Genomic DNA, 16,813 nt, shown 5'->3' with positions numbered 1-16,813 from the left:
GTAGCTTCCCAAACAGTGTCCTGCTAGGGAGTAAAAGGGTCTTTTAAAGGCAAAGAAGGGAGGTTTGCATTACAAAGAATTTTGTAATTTTCAAGTTGGAGGCAGAAGCTAGTCTTGGCTAAACATGGTTGAATACTAAGGCTGTTACTAGAGGGAGGGAAAAATTCGTTAACGTGACAAGTTGCAGGTGTTCTTGCAGAGTCCTTGGAGTATTTGTGGTTTGGCCCAGTTCAGAAGTTCATGGTTCCCGCTGGTGAGGACGTGCATAAGGTTCACCTCCTTAATGGCCTCCCAGCTCCATTTTAAAACCCCTTGACGTAAGTGACTCCATTTTATTTCACAGTCCTTTCTCCTAATTCTCTTGGAATCTGTCATCCTCCCCCTACATGACAAGGTTAAGTCTGTGATCTGAGACTCCCCACCAATTGATTAGTAAACATTTCCATTTTCAGCTGCATTGGTGTTTGTTTCAATTGTCATTTTCTTTGTTGTCTCTTCTCTCCAGATGTGGCTTTTGCCTCAATATTAAAACAATTCCAGCCTTCAGGAAACAGGTGGATAGATATTTGTAGAGTGAAAGTGTTCCTAAAAATCTCAGATAATCCCTTGTTTCCTGCCAGAGGCTGCTCTAGCCCGTTCTAAAGGGTTATAGCTGGACCTCTTGGCAGTTGGCAAAAGGGGAATAGTTTGTATTGCTTGTCATCAGCTTTATACAGGAAATGAAGTTTGTCTTAGGTCTACCAGCAAGCCTGCTCTGGTCTTTGTCTATTCTCTCTTGCCTTATGTGATGTGTTAAAATATATCCACAAATTCTTTGACTCGTTCTTCAGAAAGTAGAGCCTAATTCCTCTCCCCTCAGGTGTGGCATTGACTAAATGTCTTGCTTCTAATAAATCATGTAAGGTGGAAGTGATAATATATGACTTCTGAGACCACATCATAAAAGGCATTGTGGCTTTCCCCTTGCTCACACTTGGATCACTCACTGTGGAGAAAGCCAGCTGTCATGTCATAAGGGCACCCAAGCAACTCTATGAACAGGTCCACGTAGTAAGGGACTGAGGCCTCCTGCCAGTAGCCAGCATCAACTTGTCCACCATATGAGCCATTTTGGAAGCAGATCCTTCAGCCCCAGTCAAGCTTTCAGATGACTGTAGCCCAGCCAATACCATGACTGCAGTCTCATGAGAGACTCTAAACCAGAGCCAGTCCCCTAAGTTGCTCCCAAGTTTTTTACCCACAGAAACTGCAAGATAATAAATGTTTGTTGTCTTAAACTGTTAATTTTTAGGGTAATTTGTTATGTAGCAATAGATACCTAACACACTTTCCTTGGTTGAACCGCTATCTGGGCATCTTCACATCTTCACTTACTCCTAAATAACTCCTTCTCACACTGATTCACTCAAGGCTCCTAAGAACATATCTGTTTTTTTCCATCACCTTTGAATACCTCATATTTAAGGTAATATTTGTATCACAAACTCCCTTATGTCATGCCTTGGATTGATTTTTATATGATCAATGTTATATTTTCTTCAGGTATTAAAGCTTTAAACAATAAAGCATGTTGTTGGAAATCTTTGTCATTCTTCACAGAAAAATTCCTGTAATTTTTGGGTAGTTTAAATATATTATGTCTATTCTACACTCTCCTTCTGGACATTAAGAGCTTATAGACATGACTTCATTCTGATAAAGCCCCTTAGACATGCAGGAGTCTCATCCTCCTACTTTGTTTAACCTGATTTTTAATCCTAAAGGTGGTATCACCTGTCCTCCAAAAAACTATATTATATATGATCACATGTATTTTAGTTGATTCTTTGCCTCTTGAGACTGTGACACACTGAGATTTTACCTCTCTTCTTTTTCTTTGTTAATCTCTTTTCCCGTCTTATGTGATTATAAATAGAATTCAAGCATATGTTAATGAATACAGCTCAATGTTCCCCACTTTTCAATTGGCCCTTTCTAATTAAAAGAAAATTATATCAAATTATTTCTTCTTTTTAATGGTCCTCTATTAAGGATTTCTTAGGGGCTCCTACTTTACCATCTTTCCCCCCCAAAGGATGTAGCCTCCACACTGCCCCACACCATCTTGTCCTGGCATTGCTTTGGGAAATAGTGCAGAACTCTATGTGGCTAAAACCCTGAAGGTCCTAGATCCTTATTTCTTTTTATTGATTGATTGATTGATTGTCTATTTTTGGCTGCGTTGGGTCTTCATTGCTGCTCACAGGCTTTCTCTAGTTGCAGAGAGCGGGGGCTACTCTTTGTTGAGGTGTGCGGGCTTCTCATTGAGGTGGCTTCTCTTGTTGCGGAACACGGGCTCTAGGCGTGTGGGCTTCAGTAGTTGTGGCACACGGGCTCAGTAGTTGTGGCTCACGGGCTTAGCTGCTCTGCGGCATATGGGATCTTCCCAGACCAGGGATCAAACCGGTGTCCCCTGCATTGGCAGGCAGATTCTTAACCAGTGTGCCACCAGGGAAGTCCCGATCCTTATTTCTTTTTACAGCTGACCTTTGAGCTTGTGTTCTGTTTTAGCACTTTTCTCAGTTGTTCAGATGAAATCAAGAGGAGGTGAAGACTAATACAAACAGAAGGGAATTCCCTGCTGAGAGGATTAAGAGAGTCTTCTTATATAGACTCAAGCCAGAAGAACTGCTACACTTTCAAGGACCCTCCATAGAGAATCTGCCACTTTAGGGTCACCTTGATGTTTTTTCTCTGTTATTGACATTTATGGTCCATCTTCACCAGGCTCTTGGTCTGATGATGTGGCTTAATAGCAGAAAATACAATAACTATTTTTAAATGCCCAAACCCTCTCAGCCTACACCCTAACTCCTTTACTCCCCGTGGGAAAATAGAAGCCTCCTTTTGCAGTTAGGCTGAAAGAAATTGCAGTCCTGGAGGTTCAGAGAGGGGCCTGGTCTGAAATATGTGCACCTCCAGTAGGGCCATCCATTGGGCCAGAATTATAGCTCCTCCACCTCTTGTAACTTGACCTCTAATTAGCCTAAGACATTAAGCAGTTTGGCATTTAAGAACAGAGGAGAATGGTCGTGTCATTGTTTACCATGGGCTCCATTAGCTGATCAGTAGCATTTATCCCTTTGTATTTACTGCCCTTTAGACATTCAGAACCACATCCCCAAGTGCAATCCCACGGGAGCTCTGAAATGGAGCACCTCAATCCCCCAGCCTCCACTGAACACTTGTAGTGCAGGAAAAAAACTCTGCTCCTCTTCCTGTTTTCTTTGGTATTTGGGGTAGCACCTCAGAGCAACGTAACGCAACACTGTGATGATGTCCCAAGCTATCCTCAGTGAGTCTCTGATTGCCACAATGCCCTACGCGTTATAATGCCAGTCATCCCTTGATTTGTGGCCAGATAGAAGAGTGACCCTGGACCCGGGTCCCCAAGCTCCAAGCACAACCCATGCCCAGGGAAAGGAAAGATGGGATGGGAAAAACTTATGCAAGCAGCATGGCATATGAAGAAAACTGAAACGTTGGGGGAGCATTTCGCCTAGTGTGATTTGGCAGTGGGATGGATCAGCCACACAAGCTGCTGGGATCTTAATCTGTGCAAACAGAAGGGCGACGTGTAGAACAGGGGCATGTGTGTCCCACTGTGCCCCCCCTGGGAGCACCCACTGCCTCTGAGCAGCGTCACTCAGTAAAAGACACGGAAACAAACTCAGCAAGTTCAGGAGAGGAAGGGAAGCGGGACACCACAGATGAGCTGCAGGGTGGCCGGAGTGGCTATACCTCCCTGTGCTGTCAGCAGGGCTGGGGTGGGTGTGTAGAGCGGGACGGCACCCTCCACCTCACCCCCTATGCTCTGATCTTATCTGCACACCAGCCAAGTGGAAGGGTGCCAGAACACCCACCGCCGGGAATCCTCTGCCAGCCGGGCCGCCCCACTCACCTCGGCAGCAAAGTGCTTCCCACCGACAGTGTGCTCCGAGCCGTGAGGTTCATTGTGGTCTCCCCAGTGCAGGTGCAGCTGCGAGGCATTGTAGCGGGCCCCAAGGCCCTGGATGTGCATGTCCTTGGGCAGTTTCAGCTTCACTGCAGGGAAAGGAGGGGCAGTCTTCAGAGCCCTGGCCAGCTGAGTGCTGCCTGCGAGCAGGTAGGCCTCACCTGCCCAGGGCCCAGACAGGGGCGCGTGGATACAGCGAGGTGGGGACCAGAGAGATGCAGCCTGTAGGTCAGAAACCTGGGCTCTTTCTCTGAGAATGTCCCCCTTTCACTAAAGCTATTCCAGTGGCACAAGCACCTTCTTGGTTCCCCTTGGAAAATGATGGCAGGAACTAATTGAGACCAATGGATGAACGTTTGTTTATATATCCATGTATTACACACTTGGCTATGAAGATAGAACCTGTCATGAAGTATCTGCCAAGCTGTAGAATTATATAACAACAACAACAATAATAATCGCTATTTATTAAGCACCTCTCTATTCTGGATATTAACATACATAATCTCTAGTCTTTACCCATCAATATGCCCATTTTCCAGATGAAACCTCAAGGAGTTTAAAATTCTTATCCAGAGTCTCATGACTCATAAGTAGTGAAGCCACGATTCAAATTCGGGTTGGTCTGACTCCAAAGACTGGGCAAGCCCCCCAGTAAACTGCGTGGCCCCTTGAGTTGTTCATGGTGCCCCAGAATTCACTCCCGCACCATATCCAATAGGCCAAGGGGCTCAGGCCTGTCCCCTCTCCCATCCCAAGAGATGTGCCGCTTCTGAGAGGTACCACCCCGGCAGAACCACCCGAGCCCAGGACCTGCAGCATCCCCTGGAGAGAGTGGTCCAAGCATCCCTCAAGGCTCCCCTTTGACCTCCTTCCTGGGTGCCTCAGTAGAACCCACCCTACCCCCTGCCCCGGCAGACAGAAGAGGCCAGGGAGCTGAGGAAAGCTCAGACACCCCTTGAGGTCTTGGAGGTCACTCCCTCACCTGAATGGCCATTGTTGGTCAGGACAAATTGCTGGTCGGCAGACTCACTGTAGCCTTGGAAGCCGAGGGGCACAAGGCTGGCGTTGTACTGGAGGATGTCATTGTGCAGGTCAATTGGGGACTGCATCAGGCCCCCACATGATGGGTAGCTCTTGGACCAGCTCTTCTCCCCATCGGGACCTGGAAGGAGAGATTCAGGTCCATGACTTGATCCATTTTCCACTAAAGTTTTTTCCTCACCTTCTAATTCTGTGTGCAATACAATTACTCCTTTTCTATTCTTTTCTTAATCCCCAGAGGTATACTCTTAAGGCCCAGAGACCCCAGCCTACAGAATCAGGTCATGCAAATGCCTCCAGACCATTTGCTTTTGAAGTGATGTGGGGAAAGAGGGACCAGAGCAGTCCCATGGCAGGGACTCTGCATTCTTCTGTCCACTGTTCATATTTCGACCCGATGCACATCCATTCCACATGAAGACCTTGTGACTCTCAGCAATTTAGCATCTGTGTATTGAACACCTACTATGAGCAGGAATTGCTCTGGGTCTTGGGGCTGCCCAAGCTTACATTCTAGTGGGGAAGAATTTTTTTTTTTAATTTTATAATTTTTTTGTGTTTTTAGAAGCTAAGGACATTTTGTTGTTGTTGTTGTTCAAGTTCAGTTTAAAACCTATGGCTCTCTTTCCTTTGGTACTTTTTAAAAATTGAAGTATAGTTGCTGTACAATATTATATGTTACAGGTGTACAATATAGTGATTCACAATTTTTAAAGGTTATACTCCACATAGAGTTGTTTTAAAATATGGAATATATTCCCCATGTTGTACAATATATCCTTGTAGCTTATTTTATACCTAATAGTTTGTACCTCTTACTCTCCTACACCTGTATTGCCCCTCCACCCTTCCCTCTCCTAGTGGGGAAGAATTTATTTAATCCACTGGGATGTCCCACATTGGAAAAATTGGAGTCTGTCTCCAACTGCAGGTAGGTCTTTGAGGTTGGTGATTTACAGGTATGATCTTCCTGATAGAAAACCCTTGAGGACATTGACTCTGAATACCCACATCTAGAGCAAATAAAAACCCCCAACCTGATAGGGAAGCTTGGAAAATATCAAGTAATTATAAGCCCGGAATCATGGAGCTAAATGCAGTGTTTATGCTGGGGAAAAGTATGACAATATTACAAACTAATTATTACAATATAATTGACAAACTAGCAGTGAGGAGGAGCAGACTTATCAAATAAACCCTCCAGGGCTCAGGCTTCTTGCTAACTACCAGGTAATAGTCCTTCCCCTGGAAATGAAAATAAACAATCCAATCCCATGTTCAGGTACACTTTCTTACTCCCACAGGGAAAAGTCTTTCAAGGATGTAAGGCTGTGTTTAAAAGATTATCTCCCATGGTAATTAAGTGGATTTTCAAGCTGAGGTTTCTCCAGAAAAGCAAATAATTGGCAGGTCATGGCTCGTTAGAGTAGAACCATGGTACCCTGTGGGCTCTCTAGGAGTTGGGAACCAAGGTTTGCCACCCGGAGTTCATTCATCAGTATTTCAGCACACGGAAGGGTGTCACCTAGAGCAGAAGGGGAAGGAACACCACGTCTTCTGGGCACCCTTGCCATAGACCACAGCACCATTTCACAGGAATGCGTGTGTGTACACCAGCCTCACAGAATCCCCATCCCCTACACCTTGTTCTCTAACTAGGGGACCTCACCTGAGAGTAGGGAGAGTCAGAAGCAAAACTTGGTGCCCACATTCATTTGAAATGCTATGAGGAGTTGGTCCTAGGTCTGGATACACACAGGCGAACCCTCTAATATTTCAGGCTGTCAACCTTCGGGTATACCTTTTCAGAAATGTTGGAGCTGGAAGGGATTTCAGACTCTCCAGCCCAACCCCTCACTGGACACCAGTTTTCCCAACTCTCACATGTCAAGAGTTTCCGCTGAACTGTCTTGTTTTTCTTTCCACGGCCTCAAAGCCCTGGACTCAAGGCAACTAAACTACACCAAGATGGCGACTGGCGGAGAGGCAGGCTGGAGGACACCAAGGCAGTCACTCCAGGGCGCAGACTGGATTAGGGCAGTTACTCAGCTGAGGGCAAAACCGAATTCCTTAGAGACCACAGGGTTCAGAGATGAAGCAGTCAAGAGGTATCATGCCAACCCTGAGGGTCAGGAAGCAGTGCAGCTCCCAGGTGGCAACCCTTCCAGAGTGAGGCTGCCGGCCTTTTTCTCTGCTCACAACAGCATCTGGGCCCACAGCCAGGGTGGCAGAAGCTGCCAGACAGGCATGAATGGAAAAACTCAGGAAGTGAAGAGGCGTGGCAAAGAGATCTCCCCTTGAACACATAGCTAAAGGGAACTGAGTAAGAAGAACTTTCTTTTCCCAGAACCCCCCTGAAGGTTTCATGAAGAGGGGACTGGGCCATCCCATTTCATCTCTGTGAACCCATGTCATGCTTAGGATCACATGCATAACAGGCACTGAGTAAACATCTTCCCCAAAGAAAGAAAGACCCCCAAAGAACAGAGAGCTTGGGGAAAGGTTATGAGGACAAATTTTTCTTTTGCCCTAAATACTTTCTTGGAAGTTGGCCAAATTAGGTATTTGGGAGCAGAAAAGACTAAGGATATAAAAGGCAACAGAGTCAGTGGTGGCAAAACCTTCCTAGGAAAGAGCAGCAGCTGTACTGGACCCGGAGACTCCAGAGTACCAGATTCCGGCACCAGCCATCCCCCGCCTCCACCTCCGTGAGTGACCTCAAGCCGGTCACATTCCCTGCCTTAGTCTCCTTTGCCCTTTGTACAAATGGGAGGGGTGGACACTATGTTCTGGAAGGTCCCTTCTGACTCTCAAGCTCTGAGATTTATTAAGATTACTAGGACTAAGCACCTTCACCTCTGTATCAGGCCGGTTGGAACGGGTTGGAGAGAATTGCTCATCCAAAGGCAGCTCCTGGGCATGCGACGAGGTGCCCAGTGGGAAGCAGCTGTGGGAACGAGGGCACAGGGCGCTGCTGCTCCTGGGGCTGGCGGGAGAGTGGGCAGTGCTGCCGGTTTGGGCTGCTGACCACTGGGAGCACCCGTCCTGAGTGCCCATCACAGGCCCTTTGGGCAGCAGGATCTAGGAAGCCTTTTCTATTCCTCCTCCTCCTCCTCCTCATGATGATGGTGATGACGATGATGATGATGTTAGTAGTTTTGGTCCTTACACCTCTACAACTCTATGGGGTCAACAAGGCAAGAATTGCCCCATTCTGTAGATGAAAAACTGAGATGAAGTGACTTGCCCACAGACAGACTTTGGCTTAGTAACAGAGTTACCTTGCCTGGGTCACAGGACCTCCATGCCTTCTATTTCATTATTTATCCAGGAGATTTCGTGCACGCTCGTATCCGCCTTCTCCCATGATCTCCTTGAAGGCAAGGACCGTGTCTCATTCACCCCTGCCTTGTCCACAATGCCTGGCATAGAGCAGGCCCTCACATGTTTACTGAGCTGGATTCTCCTGCTAATTTTGTGCTTGTTCCTCTCCAGGGAAGCATGCACCTATATTAAACCTCCTAGTTTCTCTCTATTCCCCCACATAATTTTCTTTTTCCTATAAAAAGTAAAGAAAAAGGATGTTACTTGCTCAGGTTCAAAATTTACCCTCCTGGCTTTCTAGTGTACTTGCATGAGGTTTTGTTCTGGTTGGGGCCACTCATTGAAAAAGAAATCCGGTTGCTGGCCGGTAGCTTGGGAGACGATCTGCTGAGTATGGGGTTTCATTGCAGTTCACGGGACCCTCCGCCAGCGTGTGATGGCTGTGTCCCCTTCTTACATGGCTAGAGACATTGTCAGAGCAGCCTCTGATCTCTGTGGCTTGTGAGTGAGAGAGAGAGGTGCCATGTGGCTGGGCACCAGGACACCCAGTATCAGGCACGTAGGCAGCAGGCTCCCTTCTGCCCTGCAGCCTCTGTGTGAGCAGCGTGTGACTCATTGCTGCTCTAACACTGCCTTTTCTTTCGCTGGCAGCTGCGGCCCAGGCTGTAATTTTTCAGCTTGGTCTCAGCTTTCACACTCATGCCAAGCGCTCTGCTGCCAGAAAACCTCTCCTGGGACTGACTCTTCCAAAAGAAGCATTTATTTCCAGCTACCGTCAAAATGTGACTTTTCTCTCGGGTTGTGACTTTGCCTCTTCCGTGGATTAGATTCCTCCCATGATCATGATAAAGGAGATCATGTGTATCTCCCAGTTTGTTTTTCCAGCTAAAATCAAGGCATTATTTCTTTCCAGTTCATGAACTTTTCTGTTTGAGGCAAAACAGAAGTGGACCAAATTTCTGTTTTGAATTGTAACAAGAGATTAACGTGGCACGGCTCAAAATGCCTCGCATGCTTTCCAGCTGGGCATTATTGAGGCCCAGAGTACAAGACTTGCATTACCCGAGGACCAGGATTTCCTTCAGGGAAAAATGTCAAATGCGTGCAACGGTAGAGAGAGGAGCAAAATGAACCCCACATCCCTGAGCTTCAACAACTAACAATCCACAGCCTATCCGCCTTCATCTCTACCACACCCGCTCTCCCCTATCCCTGGATAATTTTGAAACAAATCCAAATGTATTTCATCTGCACATATTTCAGTATGTCTCTAAAACATAAGGGCTCTTAGAACGAAAGCACAATACCATTGCCACAGTTAAAAAGTTAACAATTCCTTAATATTATTAAATCCAGTCAGAATTCAAAATTTTCCAATTATCTCATATCTTTTTAAAACATTTCTTTTTACAAACAATAAATGCTGGAGAGGGTGTGGAGAAAAGGGAACCCTCTTGCACTGTTGATGGGAATGTAAATTGATACAGCCACTATGGAGAACAGTATGGAGGTTCCTTAAAAAACTAAAAATAGAACTACCATATGACCCAGCAATCGCACTCCTGGGCATATACCCTGAGAAAACCATAATTCAAAAAGAGTCATGTACCACAATGTTCATTGCAGCTCTATTTACAATAGCCAGGACACGGAAGCAACCTAAGTGTCCATCGACAGATGAATGGATAAAGAAGATGTGGCACATATATACAATGGAACGAAACTTAGTTATTTGTAGTGAGGTGGATGGACCTAGAGACTGTCATACAGAGTGAAGTAAGTCAGAAAGAGAAAAACAAATACCGTATGCTAACACATATATATGGAATCTAAAAAAAAGAAAAAAAAATGGTCAGAAGAACCTAGGGGCAAGACGGGAATAAAGATGCAGACCTACTAGAGAATGGACTTGAGGATACAGGGAGGGGGAAGGGTAAGCTGTGACAAAGTGAGAGAGTGGCATGGACACATATACACTACCAAACGTAAAATAGATAGCTAGTGGGAAGCAGCCCCACTGCACAGGGAGATCAGCTCGGTGCTTTGTGACCACCTAGAGGGGTGGGAGAGGGAGGGTGGGAGGGAGGGAGATGCAAGAGGGAAGAGATATGGGGCATATGTATATGTATGACTGATTCACTTTGTTATAAAGCAGAAACTAACACACCATTGTAAAGCAATTATACTCCAATAAAGATGTTAAAAAATAAAATAAAATAGGAATTTCAGAGTTAAAAAAAAACATTTATTGAAGTATAGTTGATTTACAGTGTTGCATTAATTTCTGCTGTACAGCAAAGTGATTCAGTTATACACATATCTATACATTCTTTTTCATATTCTTTTCTGTTATGGTTTATCGCAGGATATTGAATATAGTTCCCTGTGCTTTACAGTAGGACCTTGTTGTTTTCATATCTTTTTAATGGTTGTTTGTAAAATTCAGGATTCGGAGAAGGTCCACATAGTGAAGCTGGTTGATGTGTTATGGCCTAGATCTCAATTTGATGGCGCTAAGCCTTGTCAGACGACAACTGGCCCCGCTCTTCCAAGGCTCAGAATCTCAGAGCCAGGCTGGCTCAGCCCAACCTTTGCCCTCCGGGTGGGTCATGGGGTCCCAAGTTTCCACCGTCACCACCGCCACCTCCACCACCCTGGTTAGGCCCTTACCAGGTCACACTGCAGAGGCTCCACGCGGGGTCCCCGCCCCAGCCTTTCCTGTTGCAGCCAGAACCAGGTGTAGCCCTGCTCCTGTGGTACCACCCGTCCGTCCGCTCCCTTTCTCCATAGCACGCCCTGCCCTGCCCCTGCCTCCAATAAAACAAAGCAGAACCACAGCCATCTTTCACAGCTTCGGCCTCTCAAGGCCTTCCAAAAGCCCTCACACCCACCCCAGTTCGCCCCCATGGTCAGGCCAGCTCCCCCATCCTCAGACCAACCTTCACAAATGTTCTTATGCTAAAAATCTGCTTAAAATGCTGCCTTCTTTCCTCTCTACCTTTCCAAATCTTGTCCATCTCCAAAATCCAGCTCAAGTCCTGGGCAAGCTACTCCAGCACTTTCTTCCTGCCTTGAACTCCTAGGCCAGATTACCCGGCTTCCTACAATGGTACAGTGCCTTGAATTGTCATTTAGCCATCTCACCTGTGACTGTTACTCTAAACCCGTTCCAGACTAGAACTCTGTCTATAAGTTTTGAAGACCTTTGGAAGCCTAGAACTCTGTCACGTCCCTCCCCCGTGTCTGAGCATATAGTGGCATTTCCTAGACACTTAATGAATTGATTTGGAGGGTTTCTTAAGCTCATTTCAGAAATCTAGCCATAAAGGGATGGGAGAAGGGTGTGTGTGTGTGTGGGTGTGTGTGGTGTTTATAGGAAGATGAGGGTGACGAGAAGCATTTTTTATTTTTTAATGAAGAGACTTGAGCACACTTCCACGCAGAAGGAAAGGGGAATAGAGAAGGAAGGATGGTTCCAGGAGAAGGAGGGGCTGATTCATGGAGTGTGGCCCTTAGAAGACAGTGGGGGAGGGGTGGACCCAGCCAGCAGAGGTAGAAATTACCTCTGGGCTGAAGGAGGCACTCAGTAAGTGTTTGCTGAATGGATCAGACCAGAACACCGAAGCCTTCCTGGAAAGGAAGCCCATAGAGTAAAAACCCAGTCAGAAATCCTAGAACTCAGCAGGCCTGCAGAGGTGATCAGAGAAGAGGATGGGCCGTGGGATGACAGACAGTCTCAGTTTCTCACATTCTGAGATGCACGCAGCCCAAGTACACCCGTGAGCCTAAAAGAGTCAATGTGATTTTTAAAGTGAACCTATATTTGGCTATTTTCTTACTACACCTTATGTCTTGTTTTAAAATTTAATACAATTTCAAAGCAGGTACAACAGTAAAGAGCATAGTAGCATGGCCCCGTGTACCCATCTCTCCATGACTAATTTAGTTTCATCCATACCCCCGACCTATCCGTTCCCCCTCCACTGGATTCCTTTGAAGAAAATCTATGGATGCTTATATATAACTATAGGTATGAACTCTGTAAAAATAACCACAATATCATCTTCACATCTAAAAGCTATTAACAATGATTTCTTTCTTTTTTTTTTAAACTTTTTTAACATCTTTATTGGAGTATAATTGCTTTACAATGGTGTGTTAATTTCTGCTTTATAATAAAGTGAATCAGCTATACATATATCCCCATATCTCTTCCCTATTGCGTCTCCCAATGATTTCTTAATGTCATCAAATATCCAGTGCAAATTCAAATTTTCCCAATTGTCTCATAAATCTTTTTTGTTTTTTTTCCTATTTTTTAATTGAAGTATAGTTGATTTACAATGTGTCAGGTATATAGCAAAGTGATTCAGTTATATATATATATATCTATATATATCTTTTTCATATTCTTTTCTATTGTAGGTTATTATAAGATATTGAATGTAGTTCCCTGTGCTATAGTCTCATATATTTATGAAATAGTTTGTTTGGATCTGGGTCCAGATAAGGTCCATGTATCATGACTGGTTAATATGTCCCTTGAGTTTCTTTTAATCTATAGGTCCTCCTTTTATTTCTGTCCAACATGGGTGTATTTGCTCTGTACATATATATGTAGAGACTCACTACTGCCTTGGGCAAATAACAGTTCATGCAAGTAAATGAAGGATAATTTTATTATTTTATAATCTGTTTGCAGACATGGTATGGGGTAAGTAAAACACTTTATGGGTTGAGTAATTTCTTATATTTATACATTTACTACATATACGTTACAGCATGTACTGTAATAATAAAAGCATATAGGGCTACTTAGAAGATCAGAACTATGTAATTACTGGTACAGTTTGATTGCTGTTTCTCACTGATTACTCTTTCTCACTGACTGCATCCTGTGTGCTTAAGAATAACAAAAATTCTAGTGAAAATAAATATTGTTTGTAACTTGACTATATCTGACGAGTCTGGACAAAAAAAAAAAAAGTATTCATTATTATCCTATTATGACGTTTACCTTTTTGGGCCTTTCTAAGTCTGTCCCTCAGACCTACCTGGCGCCCCTGACATTTGTGGTAGCCACACTCTTGGGGTAGAGCCCTCAGTGTCTGTGTGAACGCCTGGGCAGCCCGTCCTGGGCCACCATCCCCAGGGCCTGTCTCTTTGGACTGGCTACCAAAACGCAGTCAGATCAAAACTTGCCCCAATGGATAAAACTACAGTGGCAAGGTTTTACACATTCTAGATATTGACACACCTTTTTTAAACCAACAGTCAAAATTTTCGTATAATAAAAGCTTTTGGTCAGTCGCCAAGGTTTGTTTTGTAAGGGGATCTGACTCTAGTAAAAATGCCCCCAGTCTGGGCATGTATATTTATATGAAAATGATCACAGATTGTGTATCAAATTTGAATACACAATTAAATAGATTATATTTGCAATTTAAAAATGAGTATTCAAATGTTGAATAAAAGAGAAAATTGCTAAATACCCTCCTTGGAGTGCTATCTAATTTTGAAGTTAATTCGTTCATTTCTTCAACAGATGTGCCTCCTGTATTTAGTATTGAAGATACAATGGAGAACACAACAGATCTGGTCTCTGTCCTCATGGAACTTACATTCCAGTGGAAAAGACTGATAATAAATTACAGATAAGCAAACCAATACATAAGTAAAATAATTCCAGTCTGCAGTCAATGCTATGAAGGAAATAAGCAAGGACTATGATGGAGAAAAAATGGAGGGACCACTATGGACCAGGTGATGCAGGCAGGCTTCTCAGAGGAGGCACCATTAAAGTTGAGACTTAAAGGATGGGACTGAGCCCACCATGAGTCAAACCTGGGGAATGGCATTCCAAAGGGAGTGCACAGAGCACTCAGAGACCCTGCTGCAACAGAGAGCTTGTATATTTTATGTGTATGTGATGTAAAGACTCAGAATGAACCTAGGGTTCATCTGGCTTCCCCCTGGCCAGGCTGGGTGCTGCCCTACGACAAGGCTGCGTGGGAGTCATTCAGCACCCGCTCAGGTACACTCCTCCGTCTGTTAGAAAGGTCCTCCTTTCAGGGGGCTGGGACCCAGCTCTCTCTGGGGGTCACCCATCCTTCGTGGTCCTGTGGCTGGAGCCATAGAGAACACAGCTAAGCCACAGGACCCCATTCAGAAGGGAAGGCAGCCTCTGTATCCTCTCTAAATCCATCTCAATACCACACATTCTCAGGATGTTGTTAGGATGCAGAAGTCACATTTGTAAAATATGTTTTATATATATTTTACAGCTCCTGCAGTTCACTTCTGAAGTTGATTAAAAGATACATGGCTTCCCATAAAAGTCCAGCGGGTTCAGCTGGTCAGTAGTGTGGGGTTCCCACAGCATCTGCCTTGGCTGGATTCTTGCCCCCTGAGCCCAAAGCCACACTGTGCTGACTCTCCCTGTTTCCCTGCCAGTCAAGTGGAGAGGCAGGGCCATAAAGTCCAAGATCCTGCCCAAAAGGAGAGGAGGCTAGCAGAGGGGTGGGTTAATGATTGACTGGTGATGTCTTATGATTTTATTATAAACAAACAGAGGTCAGGGAACGAAACTGGCATTGAAGCCTTTTCTTTGTTAATATTACAAGTGAATCAGAGACAGGGCAGAGCAAGGGCTGGAGAGTCAGTGTTACTTATTATTTACAAAGCTTAAAGCTGGACTGCCATAGCAGGCCCATTCTGCTTCCTTGGTTTTTACTGTTATAGATCAATAAAAATAGGAGTGTTTTCTAAAGATGCTGTTAAGCCATACTTTATATCGAACTTTTCTCTTTATTATTTCAATTTTTGTTTGGGTCGGCTTGAGAGGGAGGAGACTGGGAAAGGGTAAATTCCTCCCAAGCCACTCTTTGGCATCCTTTCTGGTTTAGCCATGGCAGTGGGGCCAGTACTGCAGGCTGGGGAGCAAGAAGAGGTGAGCTGCAGGACTGGGGCCGCCAGCTCAGCTCTCTGCTAAACCTTTCGAAGTCCTTCCCCTGCATCTTGCCTTACTTAGAGGGCCCCTCCCTCTCCAGTAATCCCCTTCCAATATTGCTGGGATGGAGAGGAGAGGGGAGGTATGAGTGTAGCTAGAAGAAAAGGCTTGGCAGTCATTTACCCTTTGGCTTCCAGGCATTTGTCAGGTCCTTTCTGGAGGGAAGGCTTTTATAGGGAGGAGGGTGAGGTTTCCAGGATGCCAAAGATAAATGGTGACAACTGTTTGCTTTTGCTCCTGCATCTCTGGCACCCTCTTAGGTCCTGTTGCCTTAGAGCGCGTTCGTTGTGGCAAAGCTCTGTCCACCTCTTTGGACTCCTCTGAGCCTGCTCTCCCCTCCCCTTTTTATTGCAGCGATGCTAAGACACACCAAGCTGCATCCCAGCCCCCAGAAACACCCTCTCCCTGCCCCTCGTACCCCCCAAAAGGCAGGACCAAGTGTTTCCGCATCCTCCATGCTCCTGTGGAGCCCTTTACACTTCTCCTTCCTAGAGGCACCTACACTTATCAAAATAACATTTTATACTTTCCTACCCCAGTAGACCAGTGGTTCTCAAAGCGTGGTCCCTGGACAGGCACCACCACCATCATCACCTAGGAACCTGTTAGAAATGCAGATTCTTGGGCCTCCCCCGCTCCCCGCTCGACATCCTGACCCAGACACTCTGGGGGTGGTGCCCGGCATCTGTCATTGAACGAGCCCAGTGGGAGACTCAGTGCTCGCTGGAGGTTGGGAACCACCGCACTGGGCTCTCAGCTCATCCCATTCATTCCTGTATCCCTGGCTCCTCCCACTGAGCCTGCACATCAAAGTACTCAGCAAAGGGTTCCTGAACAACGACAGGCCACTAATACGTTAGACAAGTTGCTAAGGTGGTAACGGCCTAACCCCAGTAGGGAAACCAAGCCAGGCCCATCACCTGTCAGTGCTCAGTACATGTTATTCTTGTTTGACTTGTTCACAAAGGAATTTTGGTCGATCTAAACACACGAAGTCCCCAGAAGAACCCGACATCCTGCCCTACCCTCCTAAAAAAAGAATATTAAAAATATTCTTTCTCCATCCTCAGGCAAAGACCACCTCTGAATAGTAAGAACTGCAGACACCATCTTTTTAATGCACTATTATATGTGTAATTATGGAAACATAATTAGGGTGTTTGAGGTCATTTTTATTCAGTGTTGACCATTAGGAACATAACTTCCTTTTCTAAATCTGTTTTCATGGCTCATTTCATGTCTTTAATGTTGTGTGTGTATGTGTGGTAAAATATACATAACATAAAATTTACCATTTTTAACCATTTTAAAGTGAATTCAGTGGTGTTAACTACAGTCACACTGTTGTGCAAACATCATCACTAGCCCCTTCCAGAACTTTTTCCATCATCCCAAACGTACATTCCTGGTGGTGCAGCCGCTGTGGAAAACACTTTGGTGAT

The 16,813-nt window shown here is 45.2% G+C and overlaps 2 protein-coding genes across 6 annotated transcripts in view; one reads left to right on the top strand and one right to left on the bottom strand.

Annotated features, from left to right (window-relative positions):
• The window catches only part of CA12 (carbonic anhydrase 12), a 60,507-nt gene that overhangs the window by 15,842 nt on the left and 27,852 nt on the right, over positions 1–16,813 (bottom strand). For all 4 annotated transcript variants that reach the window (XM_059913085.1, XM_059913082.1, XM_059913084.1 and 1 more), the window contains exons 3-4: positions 4,980–5,159; positions 3,941–4,083 (exon numbers count right to left, since the gene is read on the bottom strand). In XM_059913085.1, coding sequence (XP_059769068.1) covers positions 3,941–4,083; positions 4,980–5,159 — 323 coding nt within the window. The remainder of the gene's footprint in view (positions 1–3,940; positions 4,084–4,979; positions 5,160–16,813) is intronic.
• Positions 1–16,813, top strand: part of APH1B (aph-1 homolog B, gamma-secretase subunit) — a 110,484-nt gene that overhangs the window by 70,621 nt on the left and 23,050 nt on the right. Inside the window, exon 7 of one of the 2 annotated variants that reach the window (XM_059913087.1) lies at positions 13,908–15,097. The exons of the other annotated variant lie outside the window; for it this stretch is intronic. The gene's annotated coding sequence lies outside the window, so the exon portion shown is untranslated. Of the gene's footprint in view, positions 1–13,907; positions 15,098–16,813 lie in introns of those variants that run through there. 2 annotated transcript variants of the gene reach the window in all.

The sequence above is a fragment of the Balaenoptera ricei genome, chromosome 2, assembly GCF_028023285.1.
Source record: "Balaenoptera ricei isolate mBalRic1 chromosome 2, mBalRic1.hap2, whole genome shotgun sequence".
Lineage (NCBI taxonomy): Eukaryota > Metazoa > Chordata > Mammalia > Artiodactyla > Balaenopteridae > Balaenoptera > Balaenoptera ricei.
This window is presented reverse-complemented; position numbering and strand designations above follow the sequence as displayed.